Source organism: Musa acuminata, chromosome BXJ3-7 (genome assembly GCF_036884655.1).
Source record: "Musa acuminata AAA Group cultivar baxijiao chromosome BXJ3-7, Cavendish_Baxijiao_AAA, whole genome shotgun sequence".
NCBI lineage: Eukaryota > Viridiplantae > Streptophyta > Magnoliopsida > Zingiberales > Musaceae > Musa > Musa acuminata.
Genome location: NC_088355.1, coordinates 39,426,043 through 39,441,370, shown reverse-complemented (window position 1 = coordinate 39,441,370; position 15,328 = coordinate 39,426,043). Strand labels below are relative to the sequence as shown.

The following is a 15,328-nucleotide window of genomic DNA, read 5'->3' as shown; positions in this document are numbered from 1 at the left end:
GTGGGTGGGGAGTAGGTCCAAGACTCCTAGGTGGGAACAATCCATGCCGGACGCGATCAGATGGCACGTTTCACGCAGCCAGAAGCTTTGTCGTCTCCAGCTTCACTTCCAGACGTCCCTCCCTCGATCCTAGCCGCTTCTGCTGCACTGTTGCTTTCCAAGTCATTGCAATCCCTGTTGCTTCTCCCTACTCGAAGTTCTCTTTGCCTGCATAACTCCTTCAAATCACCCTCAAACCCTCGCTTTGAGTCTTCTCCAATACCTTGATGCTTATTATCCACGTACATGGCATGAGTCCGAAGCATCTGTGACATAGAAACTACAAACCGCGAGTTAGATGCATGCAGCAGTAGACGGAGGAGCAAATGTAAAAGGACAAACCTTGCAATCAATGGGAGATCTTCAAACTTGATGCTTGTACCAACCGTACTAACGTCGACAACCCAACCCGACCCGCTCGAGCCTGCGTCGAAGCCATCCTGCTCGGTCTGCCTTCAATGAATGCTTCCTGCTTCAGGTTAACGAGGAGGACCTTGAGACCGTCAGGGGTGACATCGACTTCCACAGACCCGATGACCGTAGCAGCGTGGCGGTCTCCCGGGAGACCACTTCAGCCCTGAACCTTTGCAGGGGTGACCCAGTCGATGCCTTCACCGGTGAGGAGCAGCAGCAACACTTCATTACACCTGTCGTATCCAAGGGAGTAAATGATGTCTGAGACGCCAACATGTTAAGAGTCAGTGTGGGCAGTGTCAGATCAATAAAGATGGATGCAAGTCCCAAGTCTCACATCCCCCTTCTCTTCTCTTCTCTTCCATGATTCCCTTACCCATATCAAAACTGGGTTTACAGTCGATTCATTGTATCAAGTTAAGTTCTATTAGGCATTGTACCAGTGATTGGTTTCTACAAGTTCACCGTATGATTCAAATATGATCCATTAATCAAGAAAAATCCATCCCACACTTCATCCACTTTGTTCCAATATGACATCCATTTTCATTCCTATCCAAAACCACACAAAACCCATTAGCATCAGAAGGGATAAAATCCAAAATTGATGCCTCATGTGGTCTCCTTTGTTCAGCAATCTTCGATGTTTGTTTGGAGCATTTAACAATATTTATTGGTTACAAGTACAAAACAAACAAGTTTTAGTGATCTCCTATCTCCATTGCATGTGCCTACAAAACCTGCCACAACTACTCGACATTAAACACTCACAACCTCATCAGAGCTCCACAACACAAGGCCAGCCTCAGATCCATTACTGCTATTCAATGCACAAAACATTTACCTCCCTCTCTCATCACAAACCTATTGATCTATATGTAACCAGCTCCTTGGCAACTGATAACATTGAGCTCATTCTCCGGTTACAGCAAAAGCTCACTGACCATGGCTGGTTCCACTGTCTCCTTTGTCCTATCTTTCATCCTCCTGTTCTCTGCAATAGGGTTGAGTACCTGTGAGGACTCCTCCATCCAGCAGAAGTGCTCACAGGAGTTCACCAAGGTGACCTCATGTATGGACTATGCCACTGCCAAGGCCAGTGCACCATCGAGCTCATGCTGCAGTGCAGTGACGGACATCAGAAACGCTGATGCTGTCTGCCTCTGCTACATCATACAGCAGACCCATGGTGGATCATCTACCATCAAGAGTCTTGGGCTGCAGTTCGACAGGCTCCTCCAGCTCCCAGATGCTTGCAAGCTTGCCAACACCAGCGTCAGTAACTGCCCAAGTACGTGACTAACTTTAGTTGCTAACACTTGAGCTGATTCAGCATATGTGAGACATTTTTCTTCCATGCATGTTGCTTATGTATATGGATATGTCTGCAGATGCACTAACACTAACTAAAACTGGCAATAGATTAGGATTTGGCTACTCAACTGGCAGATGATATTTGCACGGTTATGCCTTTACGGGCTTAGAGGATTTATTGCTTCACTTGCACTAAGCTATTATATGTGGTATCAGGACTTCGGTTGGGACTGCTGTATCATTCATTATCTTAATTCATGTGTAAGATCTTATATTCAATACTATTATTTTCAGACTTTGAAAGGTATGTTTTGTAGATCAAGTTTTTGATCACAACTAGATGAGGAAAGGAAGTTTAATACAATTTTAGATAGGGTTCTCAATTTCTCATCCCCCCACAAAAAAAAAAGTTAAAAAGGTAAAAGAGCTTTGGATGGTTTTGGCCACATCTTACAGGTCATTATATTAACTTTTATGCTCACACAGATACATGTTTAGACTAGTTGGCTCAGATATTTTTGTCTGTCTTTTACCTTGGAATCTTATGGTGGTCAAACAACTTGAATAAATAGCATGCAAGGAAAGTTTTGAAGGTGAATGTTATTCCTAATAAATGTTTGCCCAACATCTTTTTAACTCCCATTGACTATAAAACTTCCAACATAAACATGTCATAAGACATTTATGGACTTCCAAACAAACTAAACAAATATTAGCTTCAAAATTTAAATAAATTCCAGTTACAGGAATATTTTGAAGGTGAATTTTACTGCTAATCAATTGTTTGACCATACTATACCATAAAGATTTCATCATGTGTCATATGACATTTATGACATTTGAAGATTTGAAGGACAACTTTACTATAATCCATTCTTTTTCCAAAGATTATTATTTTTAGCTCCCCTTAAAATACAACTTGTAATTTCTTTTACCTGTCATACTTCTTTGCTAGGCCATTTGATTCACTCACAACAGTGTCATAAGACATTTATGACCAGGAGGTCAATTCCTTGAGCAGATTAAAATTTAACCCCCCTTGACCAGAAGTATAACTTCTAGTCCCTAACCCTCCATGTATGCATAATTGAAAATGCATACAGTAACGATGCAGATCTATGCATATTCGAGTGCATTTTACATTCAAAAGAATAGTTAATTATGCATAACAAGATGAAAGTTTGAATGCAAAAAGGCAACAACTAAAAGTTACGGTCTCGTCCAACAAGAGACCAAATATCAATTTTAATTTGAATATTTGGTCCTATGTCTGGTTGAACAACATCAAAGAAAGCGTAAATTACAAATTATGACAAGTACCATTTGTTATATTGTCTTCATCAAAATTCATGATTTCCCCATGCCTTTTTCCTTTTTTTTTGGTAACATAACACAATTTATGGTATGCATAGTAAACATAGTTTGCAATTTATTTGTGAATTAATATACCATGCATGCATTTGTATGAACATGATCATACTAACTAAACATCTAGAAGTGACACGATTTTGATATTTGTGTTACTGTTATATGTATTTTGCTGATGCACTAACACTTGGTATCATAAGGTCAAACAAATTTTGTCAAAACTAGTTTGTCGCTCGCTCGCTCACTACTTTTCTAACGTATTCTTCTCCCCCAATCTTGTCATGACAACTCACCTTACATACATGTTCGGCAGAGCTTCTGAAATTATCTCCTAGCTCACCAGACTATGCTATCTTCATGAATGCTACAAAAGGTTTGTCCTCTAGCACAAATTTTATAGTGTAATAAGCATTTCAGCAAGCCCATAAGTTGAACTTTTGTCCATTTATGTCACGTGCAGCTAATTTCTCATCTGGTGGATCCGCAAATGTGACCCCCGCTTCCAATGGATTCATGTGCCGGGTCCGCCTTGATGGTAGTATTGCCATTACCTTGGTATCTGCTATCTTCTTTTCTGTTTTCTCGATAGGAGCTTGAAGACAGCCCAACAGACTGATGGTTATTCTATGTGAAACAACAATGCTTGTAATATTGCATAGAATGACATGTGCAAGACCTGTTATCAATTTCCAGTTTGAGACTCTTAGGGACATCAAAATCATGTGGTACACATTTCCAGTGTGAGCAGTGCTAAGCTTTCGTTTTGAATAACTTGTGAATTATCACAAATTTCTTATATCTTAACGAAACTATATCCTCTAGAGTGCATTATTGGTCAACACCAGCAATCTTAGTGTCACTAGAATTATCTTATGCTAGATGATTGATTAACACCTTTAACCATCCTATGATACATTATACTCTATTGTTCCAGAAGCCTATGATGTAACGAAGATTTAGTTGACCAACTTGGCAATGCAAAGATATTATTGCTCTATTATTACGTGTATGATAAGGCTGATGTTATTGCTGACACACTAACTAGGCCATCCAATAATATCACCCACAAATACAATAGATAAGCCAACCCGAGGAACCATTATGTTACAAAAACAGTCGTTGTGACAAGAATTCCTTTATGAGAACTACTTAAACAAGTTCTTGTTTATTTCTTAAAAAAAGAAAGATATTACTATTACCTAAGCCCTCATTCTCAAGAACCAATACTACCTTGGTCACAGTTAACCTTTGTGATTCACAGCCAAAACCCGCCATGGTCAAATCAACACATAATTAATTCTAGGTTCCCTACCTAAAAGACACAGACATATCAAGTTTATGATGGTAAGTTCTTGGCTCCTAACATCCGCAACACCAGTCTTCGACCACCATCAACTTGTTTAATTTGTGAATGAAGCTTTACAAGCTAAACAAATACAATGTGAAACATCACAAGTGTTTTCTCTTTTTCATTTGCTAACAAAAGATGCTTCCTAAAATGTTCATAGCATCACCGCCATGATTCTCCGTAAAAATTAACCAACAAACAAGTACAGAAAAGATCGGAACTTTGAGCAATCCCATAATTCAACAAATGAGAACGCAAATAGGGTTCCAAGAAGAGAACTTCCTTACTTGGCCCTGTGCTGACGAGCAGTGATGGAACCAGGCTGGGCGTTGCCAATCGGCATGGATCTCGACACCGAGCTTCTTCGCCGAGTCCATCGACGGCGGAGACATCAAGAGGAGCGGGGAGGACGGAAGCGGCCCTCAGATGGCCACGAGGAACAGGGGCCTTTAAAGACGCCCGAGGAGATCAAATCCCGCCATCACCATTAGGTTAGTAATCGATCAGGTCTAACCCGCCCTAAGAACATCCAACTCGATTTGATAGACCGATGATGATTTGGCGAGCCGTCGATATGGTCAAAAAATATGACCTTTTGATGTGATGTGATGGTTACATTATTTCCCAAAGACACATGCAATACCATCCACTAATCATTGCCTCGACCTTAAAGCAAACTTCGGCCCCATATCAGCATCGTAACGTCTACGTTCGATACAATAACAAAATACTATGATAGAAAGGCAAAGAAAAGAATGAGATTTGTGACACATTCTCAAAGATTTCATGTGTGCTGAGGATAAAAAATAGGCAAGTACGTATGCGCCTTACAGGTCATGGAAGACTTATTTATACACTGCCAAGCTCACTCTTTCGATAAAATTGTCGGTGAAATGTATTATTGCAATAGAATGTTTGGAATGGGGACTGATCTATCTATGATGCTGATCTTTTCAAGTATGCCATAACTCCAATACCAGCAATTAGTGCTGCTCCAGCGGCGACCGTGCTGTATGCAGCTGCCCATGCATCTTTGTGCGCATGCTCTAAGCCTGCCGATCCCGATCCACTACCCTTCTTCCTGTGACCCAAACCCGAGTAATCTAAATGCAACCTTAAGCTCTGCAGAACAGAAAGAAATCACCATGAGCATCTGATCTGTTGCACTCCCAGTTTTGGTCATTCTAAACTTGGGTTCTAGTTAATAAGTAGTCATTCACCAGTGTCAAACACAAAGCAAGTTACAGTCATATATGATATTACCTTCCAACCAGCTTGCCTAGCATGGTCCACTGCTGCTGCAAGGTCACTGTCTGATGCAAGGATAACTTTGTCGTGGTCCTCGTCTTCATACTACATAACATCATCAAGAAATTATGTTAGGTAGAAGTATACATGCCAAAAATAGCTTGCTAAAAGGTACATGGATTCCAATTTGAAGTCAAACAGTTAGTTATTTACAAGTATCTGCGGAAGATGATTTCTATCGATATCATCACCAACCCTCTGGAGTATGCAAGTGATAAGGTCCGTCAAGCTCTGTGTTTCTGCATTGTGCAACATGGAATTTAGTAATTAGTTTTTGAAGGCAGACTGATAAAAATGAAATTTGATCAGGGTGCATACCGCAGTTAAATCTATGCATTCTGCCCTGTTTGTCCTCAAGCTTGAAACCAAAGGTCATAGATAAGCCTGAAGGTGGATAGAAGGCAGATCTTACTGTATCTGTGGCCTCTGATGCCACTTTCATAGACCCTTCACTGAAATACCAGTAGCACACTGATCTATGGATGCTAATGACGAATAAAGACTGAATGACAATAATCAGATAGATAGATGCATCCAAACCTTCGAGAATCATCATCATCATCCAAGGGTCCTAAGGACAAAGCAGAATCCCAGAATTTCTGCATCATGGCACTTGCTGTTTCATTTCCTGCACCACTGCTGCTTCCTGCCTGCATGTATGATCAAGAATCAACTTAGAAGCAACAATAAATAATTGATGAAACACATCCTTAAGCAGATCTGCTGGCACCCAAGCATGTTTTAGTGCTTATAAGGAAATGGTTCAAAAGCCCAATCTGCTGACATGTTTTAGTGCTTCACAGTATGACGACTACCAAGAAACTGGAATAAATCTCTAGTGGTTACACCCACTACAGATGATTTCTGAATAAACTGGGGCAGGGAAGGTCTGGTTATCTGTGACTACATCTTTAAATAAGTATCAGGAATGTAAATATACCTAATAGTTGCACCCCTACAGTTGCATACACTTTTACATTGAGGGATTTCCCTGATACATGAATGAGAAGGACTTACAACCGAACCAACTAATGAAGTAGGACCTTCGATTTTTCACTGAGCTGGAACTATTACCATGTAACACACTGGATATCAGCCAACTTAATGTCTGCTGTGCTTTAGAAAAAAAAATGTTAATAGAATCTATGCTGCAGATTATCTACCCATATGAATTGTCTCTAGCTCATTCCATTAAATAGGTATAATCGCTTCCAACACACACAAAAATATGGATTAAAAATCCATGAATACTCAAAATCAAGTGCCATTTTTTTAAAAAATAGAATATTGTGACAGCGTCACTCATATTTATAATAGAAGTTGTACCCATGATTCGTCTTATCGGTCCGTAGCGGTGTACTGACTAGCTTTCAGTATGGTACATACCGAGCTGTACTGATGTCTCAACACATGGAATAGTGAGGCATACCAACAAACTAGTATGTACCGCTTGTACCAATCCTTTGTCGGACTGGTACATACCGTCCGTACTAGGCAGTACACAGTGGCACGGCGAACCTTGGTTGTACCTGCCCATTGCTTCCAATTTCCTGGAGCATGATATATTCATCTTCTAAGACAGCAGGCAATTATAATGAGACTAAGACACCAAACTGCAAATTCTTCTCCATCATCAAGTCAGTAATAAGTATAAAACTTGCAAGCGAGATAAAGTAGACAAAAAAAGGTCAAGCGCATCTAGATATGGAATAGCTCAAAAGGTACATCAATGACTTACAGTAGCTATTGCAGCATGAGCAATATGTATAACGTCAACAACTGTGACAATGTTCCCATCTGTTGCAGGCACAAATCATGAGTAACAGTCAAGAAGAATAATTTGCATTTTCTTGTGGGTAAATATACCTCTGTCTACAACAGGTAGGTGCAAAAATTTCCCATCATGCATGGTATGTAGAGCATCAAGAATTGGCGTGTCAATTGTCCCACATTCAGGATTTGCAGTCATGACCTGAATGTATAAAATTAGTACATATGGTCTTGAGAAGTCACATCAAGAAACATAAGGTAACAAAAAAATGATTGTACGAATACTTCGATAGCAAATCAGACTTACCGCTAAACATATAAAATCAGTGAAACAGACAAAAGACAATCAAGTTTACATAATTTATGCTATTACTAGCACTGCTACAGGAATATGATAGGGGAAAATGTTATAGATATTTTGCAAATTGTTTAATTGCATCTTTTAAAGAGAAAAGACTGTCCAGATAATTGAAACAAGCTTTAAAGATTTCTTGGGCTAAGGTATATGTATAATTATCTGATCATGTATGTATAATCATCTGAAAAATGCTACAACTCAAATATGCAATTTGAATATCTCGAACAACAAGTTTTGGGGAAAAAATCAAGCTATGTGTCAACATCTCTGGAGAAAAGGAAAAGAAAAGAAAGCCCAAATGACTAAACATCTTGTCCATACACATGACATCATGGTTATGCATATATGTCATGGTCGCAAAGCCTCAACCCACAAACGGATAATGCAAGGATCAGCAGCTCAAGCATGTGCAGATGACAAAAAATGCAGATCATTGTTCATTTGTTATCTCTTTTTCTTATTGTCACACATAATAGACATGTTATGGAGTCTAGCATGTATCTCTTAGAATTATACTTATCTAGTTCTTAATTATGAGTACAATAAGCTCATAAATGCAATAAAAATCCAGAAATAGATTGCGCTGTTCATTTAGGCATGATTGTTTTCCTTTTTTACTTTCAAACTCTATCACTGTTTTACCTGATTGTATACTACATATCTGGACTTAAATTTGGTAATTTATATTAGATTACATGTTATAAATGTCAGGAAATAGAGAACCACAAATTGTTGTATACATTACATATGGTGGCCCAGTCACCAGCATACTATATCAACCTGACTTAATAATGTGTTCTCTATAAATATGTTAAAAAAAATAAAATGTTCACAAATAAACAGCCTTGGCTCTGGACAAGGTTAAGGTTGCCCCTTTGCAACCTATATCAATGGGATTGAGAAACAAATAAGGCCTCTCTTCTTGAAGGGATAAGGCTAAACAAATTAACTTTCACCAGATAATAAACTTCTTGGAGCCTCATGCATTAGGCAACACACTTTTCATATTTGAAATTTAAAAAATATTAGATAAAAATGCTTCAGTTATTTAATTTCCCTTGTGTTGTTTCATTTTATAGAACTGGCATAACAATGTAATAAACTCTGTTGTTTTAGTTCCATATTCTTCTAGACATAACCAAGGTCTATTGACACTATATACTGCTCACTCTCACCAATTTTATTACCTGAATAATCTTAAAATTCTCGAATATATAATGTTGTTTATCATCATCCTCTTAAGTTTATGCCATGCTAAAGTCTGCTATCTGCTCTAATTGTTATTGTTCAGGATCAACAATAGCAGTTGGATAATCAGTATTGACCAGAATGGATCTCAGCCCAAGCTCAGAAGAGATCAACCATGAAAGGGCAGTTGAGATCAACCTATAAAAGGGAAGATTGGTTAACTTTTGAAATGAATCATATGGGTCAGATGGACTTCTGTGGCCATAACTTACTGGCAGAATCAATCAAAGTTGTACAGGATTTATTTGGATTGGCTGATATTCATTTAGATAGAAGGGTTTCCAAGGAGTTTCAGTTGATTTCCTGAATTTAGGGGGTTTCGAGATCATCCTGCAAACCACTGGCTATGTTTTGTATCTCATTATTTTCATATCCTTCACCAACATGTATATTAACTGAATCAGAACTGAAGCTGAAGAAGAAATTATTTTCAATTTGCAATGCTAGAGTGCAAAAAAGGCTTCAACAGAATCTGGATCCACAGTATGTGACATGGAACCAGCCCACTTAGCAGCTACATAAGAATGATATACTTAAGCTGTGTATGTCTAATATGTTCAAGTAAAACAAGTGTAAATTGATAGAACAAAGGATCTACTTCATTGGTAAACTTTAAAATGGCTGAAGATCACAATAAAAAGATAAACTGAGTCCACACAACTATTTTTGTGCTACAACCTTTCTTAGGTTATTTCCTTTTTCTACTACGTGTATAATTGCAAGGAAACTTCAAACAGTTTTTCTTCAAGACTGTTCTTTTTGTGTTTGTTTAATAAAAACTGAAAAAGGGATAAACTGATTTCCATATTTCTAGGAAAAGTCATGATTTCATTTTCAAGATGTATGTCCATAAACCAAAATAATACTCCACATACTTCTTCCTAGGGCTTCTCAACATATCATTTGCAAAGAAGAAAAACCTCGTGTATTCTTGCCCAGTATTCCAAACACGAAAGGGAAAAAAGAAATCAATATTCCTAACCTATAACCCGAACAATTTGTTTATTTTTTGATGGAAAAGGCTTTTTTGGGTAGAAAATCCACTTCCATCTTTTTTCCATGCAACTAGGGGATACCTTGAGATGTATGAACTTGCTACAAAATCAACTAAACAAGAAAGCAACTGCGGTAGAAATTTAAGCAACAATAAAAAGAAATATGTGGCCAACGAGATACCTTTTCCACTGGGGTGGACTCTGGAGAAAGATTCTGAGTAACTAGACGCATTAAAATGTCTCTTGAACTGATAAAAATAAATGAAGGGAAAAGGAAAAAGTTTAGCAGAAGAGGCAAAATGAGATAAGATTTTTAAAATTAGTTGCAACATACGTCAGAATCCCCTGAGGCTTTTTTTCAACTGTTATAACTGCTGAACTTATTTTCAGCTCAAGCATCTTCTTTGTTGCAGTTAACACTGAATCAGTTGGTGATATCGTCACAACCCTAGGAAAAGATTCCACCATCAACCAACTGTAAACATATTTATTTGCTCCAATCCTAAATATCACTGGGATACTAACAAGCCAGAGTCATATCTTGTCATGCATAAGAATGTAAATTCCAAAAGAGAATATTACCTACTTTGAATTCTCTTGAATGATGGTTGATAAAGATGGTCTAAACATCCGCTCTCGGAGAGTTTCTATAAATGTATTAGGACCTACAGAAAAGATCTTAAAAGTTATTAGGCCAACTGCTTATAAAGAAAAAATGAAGAGTTTAGAAACAAATAAAACTATAGTTTCTTTAGGGAAAGAGATAAAGATATAATAATCATAGTAGAACAATAAGTGTTTTTTCTGAGAGTCATGAGAAAAATATCCAATTACTATGATGTAATGAAACCACACACCAGAAATAGATGTACCCCAATGTTTTTCCACCCCTTCAACAGCAGCTGCAATGGCCTTTCCCTTTTCAGCTGCCCTTTCCATTCTTGCTATTGCATCATATAGACATTTTGCTATGTCAAGCAAAGCAATGACTTCACCATTTTCCACAACCGGAAGATGTCTGAACTTCCCTACAAGTCCCAAGGTTGAAGTTGTAATAATAACTTACAATATAGAGAGATGGAGATGCCCATAAGTTTCCAAAATTACATACCTTGTACCATCTTCTGCAATGCTTCCACTGCCAGTGTGTCTGAAAGGACGAATAAAGGATTTCGAGTCATCACTTTTGACACTGGAGTTTCTTCCAGCTTTAGCTCTCGAGCAATGACTCTTGTCGTTATATCCTGCAGTTAAACAATTTTAGCAAAAACACCAACAATATGAGTTCCAACACCTTGACTTGGTCATAAAAAGAAATCAAGCATACTGTAGAAGAACCTTGTCTGTTAGAATTCCACAAAGTAATGCATTCGAGTCCGTCAACAACACAGCATCAACCCGTCGTGCAGCCATCCGACGGCAAGCTTCATAGACAGTTGTACTTTCAGGAATTGTTAAGGCCTTAGACAATCGTAATCTTTTTACAGTTCTCTCTCCACTTGTAGTGCTGCAACCAGGGATCAAAGTTAAGACAGTACCATGACTGCAGCATGTAGAAATAGAATGTAGAGACAATATCTAGAAGTAGTTAGCAACAAACAGAAACAGTCCATTCAATAGATCAATGACAGTAACAGCACATGTAATTTGATTAATATTCTCCAATACATTTTTGCACTGTTAAGCTAGAGGAAGTGCATCATAGAAATTCAGAAAGGCCTACCAACATGTTGGGTATGAAAATTCAACATTAGAATATCTTTTGTTAATCACCTGCACTATGGTTTCGCCTTCATACTAGAGTAAAAAGGGCACTAAGTGATCAAGGATTATGACATGAAAAATGAAGAGTGTGGTTTTATGCTCTTTGCTCGTGCAAGGAAATTTCCACACTGCATTTTCCTACATTTTTGTGCATACTCATTTAGTATAAAATGTTGTTAGAAAGAAATATAAGTATTTAAAAGCCAACAATAAAAATTACGAAATAGATTTAATTTCTATCATAAATGAGTTACTAACAAGGTGATCGAGAAAAAAAAATGTAAAATGTAAAAGAAGTTAATCTAAAAAAATTATTTACTTCTGATAATTAGAACTCCCAAAGTTGATATGCAGTATAAGTAAAGAATTGCACCTAACCTACTTCTGTTACCAAAAGCTATGCTCGTGGTTAGGAACCCCAAAGTTGATACGTAGTGTATGCTCCTGGTTAGGACTCCCAAAGTTGATATGTAGTATAAGTAAAACGTTGACCCCTACGTATTTATGTTGCCAAATCCAATGCTCCTGGTTAGGAAGACAGGTAGGGAAATCCCCAAGTCACAAAAATCAGGTGTCTAAATGTCTATCAAGGGCAACATCAAAATGGTTTAATCAATTGTCTGAACAAGCACAAATCAATAATTTTGGATGAAAAATCTCCATTGATAGTGAATTTTAGAAAGCCTCATTTGTTTCCCTAGAACAGCCACCAACTAGCATCCAAAAGTTAAGAATTTTAGAAGTAGGGAACTGCTACTCAACTTAAAATATGATTGACCTATGGCTTAATACTTCTATTTAGGGAAAGTATTCTTTAGAATCTTGACAAATTACCTGAACTTAAGATTACAAATATAATATGAAGAAAAAAATCAACCACACTGTAGTTTGATACCAAGGAAAAGTTCTATTTATTTGGCACCACTAAAATAAAAAATTTAGCATGTGGTCATTAACAATGTCAGAATTTGTTAATTAGCTGAATTTAATCATGAAGTGGTCTGATTTCAAATTTGATGATCTTGAGTGGAATTGAAAAACTGGTGCAAATTTTCAAATAGGACTTTGGTTACAAAATTTTTGTAGATAAGAAGGGAATTAGAATTCCCCATCAATCATCAGATGAACTCTCCATGGACTCCTATCCTCATCCAATAAACAAACATATCTGCAGGTCAGGGACACCCCTTGCATATCTTTAACGCCCTCCTCCAAGCTGATTCTGACAGCAGCAATAACCATGTATTTTGCATAATAAGAACAATGAGTTATACGCATAATAGATGCAATGAACCACGGAAAAATAGATCTGAAGTCACCCTTACTAGTAATTTCAAGCTACAATAGGCAGAAAGAATAAAGGCTTTAATTTACAAGAAAAGCACATTGATTTCGTTCTTTGAGCATTCAAGTAACAACAATATTTTAATTCCTGAAAGAAGAAAGCATAACAAAAGAAACACAGCAACAGAGAAATCGTTTCCTAGGTCAAGAGTCATCTAAATCCCGATGACAAACCCAAACCGGGGTTCAATATCTACTGAAGATTCCAAATCGACGGAAGAAATCGAATCGACCAAGAGGAATTTTCATTAGAAACAAGGAACAAGATACGCACGGTGGGCGAGTTATGGAAGTCCGCCGGCCAACTTCCGCGCTCCCGTTCTCCGGTGCCTTCTTCCTTCCGGAGACGCTGCTCCCGGATATGCTCTTCCGCAAGGAACCGCCGCCGCCCAGCCCGTCCATCTCCCAATCCGATGATCACCGCCTCTGCCACACCCGCTGACGATCACCGCTGTCCTCACCCCGATTCAAACCCAATCGCCGGCTCGAACCCAGATGAGATACAGACAAGGGAGACTCCACGATTCGATAAGTCTCCCGGGCGCTTCCTCTCTCCGCCTCCCATTTTGACGGGACGGAGCGCAGCTTCTTTATACCGCACAATTATTTTCTCCATTTATTACGAATAAACAAACCCCCAAAAAAAATTCGAAATTTACCCGCCACTCCGCTACCCCAACACGGTCCCAGCTAACTGGTTCACGTTGGCCCACGCGATCGCCAATCGCCACACGGGTACACGGATATCACGGTACAAAATGTATTGCTCGAGTAAACGGCATATAACCTTTTCCTACACCGACTCGAAACTGGTTACCCAACACGACTAGATCTTTCATATTTCGACACGTCACTACAGTGAAACGGGACCCACTGCTAAAAGAAAGTGAATGGAGAAAGAACTCTGTTGTGGGTGATTGATTCTGGGCTCCGTTCCGTGATTTTTATTTTTGTCAGCTCTTTATGCGTTGTCTTGAGACACCCCGAAAAAATGTCTTTTCCTACAAACTTTTGTCCTAATCATTTACTCTATACAAATGTTTGCATAGAATAATTCTATGCAACAAAAATATACGGTGCAATTGCCATAAAGAGTTGAGTCAGACGAAGAGATGCAAAGTGCGCACAGAACATTTATACGGACAAAGGAGGAAATGGTTTGCGTGCGGCCTTCCTGGCCCACCCGGCTATGGCTACAGGTGTACAACAGCCACAAAGCAGGGAACAGCTTCTTCCCGTTGGGTTGAAAGGGCGCTCCTACGTGGCCAGTTCGGCTATGGTTGGCACGTGCGATTGGCAGTTGATGAAACGGCGCTGCTTCCCTGGGTGGTGTCTAAGCCGAGGCAGATCAGCCGAACCCCATAATAAATAATAAATGTTTTTCCTTTTTTCCTGTGGCGTATTCACCTGCATAGTGGGTCCCGCGTCGGGCCCTCTTGTCCCCAATCGCAGGGCGAGTAGGAGCGATGGCTTAAGACGTCTCACGTTTAATATACGACAGAACAGTAGAATTAATTACGGTATATATATATATATATATATATATATATATACATATATATATATATTACTTTCAATTTTCACAGTAGAAATAAAAGAATATGTAAAGTATGAATTTATGATTTATTTAAATTTTGGAACGTATTTTGCTCAACTCCGAACATGCATGATATGGATTCATCCTAAAGGATTGAAACTGAAGGAAACAATTGTTGGTTGTTCCCTATGTTTTGCAACAAGCCTGAATTGTCAGGAGGACTTCAAAGAGTCAATGGTTTATGATAGGGCATCCTTTGGCAGCTGCCACGATAGCACCAACGTGGAGCTTCAAAGCCGATGTGGCATACCACATCGGCACGACACCACATACTTAGACGACACAACCATCCTCTCACACCATACAAGGCCATGCAAGGTGCACCGCATAGTATAGAGTTGCTCTCGGAAAGTTCGGGATGGTGTTATCGGGTATGAAGCTGCCCCGGAAAGCTCCGGACGGCGTCGCTTGGTACCGATCCGGGTAGGCCAACCGATGTCCGCATGGAAGATATGGGCTGA

General features: G+C 38.8%; 2 protein-coding genes across 3 annotated transcripts; one reads left to right on the top strand and one right to left on the bottom strand.

The window, feature by feature from the left end:
• Positions 1–943: 943 nt before the first annotated feature.
• LOC135643332 (non-specific lipid transfer protein GPI-anchored 1-like) lies at positions 944–3,938 on the top strand. Its single transcript, XM_065160148.1, has 3 exons — positions 944–1,744; positions 3,449–3,508; positions 3,596–3,938. The coding sequence occupies exons 1-3, from the start codon at positions 1,399–1,401 to the stop codon at positions 3,730–3,732; spliced, it is 543 nt and encodes a 180-aa protein (XP_065016220.1). The 5' UTR covers positions 944–1,398; the 3' UTR covers positions 3,733–3,938.
• A 1,306-nt stretch (positions 3,939–5,244) lies between these two features.
• On the bottom strand, positions 5,245–13,840 carry LOC103992591 (CBS domain-containing protein CBSCBSPB1). Of its 2 annotated transcripts, none has more exons than XM_009412366.3 (14): positions 13,545–13,840; positions 11,501–11,669; positions 11,274–11,406; positions 11,020–11,190; positions 10,749–10,827; positions 10,497–10,610; positions 10,344–10,410; positions 7,658–7,763; positions 7,530–7,588; positions 6,332–6,441; positions 6,110–6,243; positions 5,945–6,030; positions 5,747–5,836; positions 5,245–5,605 (listed from the first exon to the last, which is right to left on the bottom strand). In XM_009412366.3, the coding sequence occupies exons 1-14, from the start codon at positions 13,670–13,672 to the stop codon at positions 5,420–5,422; spliced, it is 1,632 nt and encodes a 543-aa protein (XP_009410641.2). In that variant the 5' UTR covers positions 13,673–13,840; the 3' UTR covers positions 5,245–5,419. The 2 variants fall into 2 exon arrangements, with proteins under 2 accessions (XP_009410641.2, XP_009410642.2); XM_009412367.3 differs by having other exon boundaries at positions 11,035–11,190.
• Positions 13,841–15,328: the final 1,488 nt, after the last annotated feature.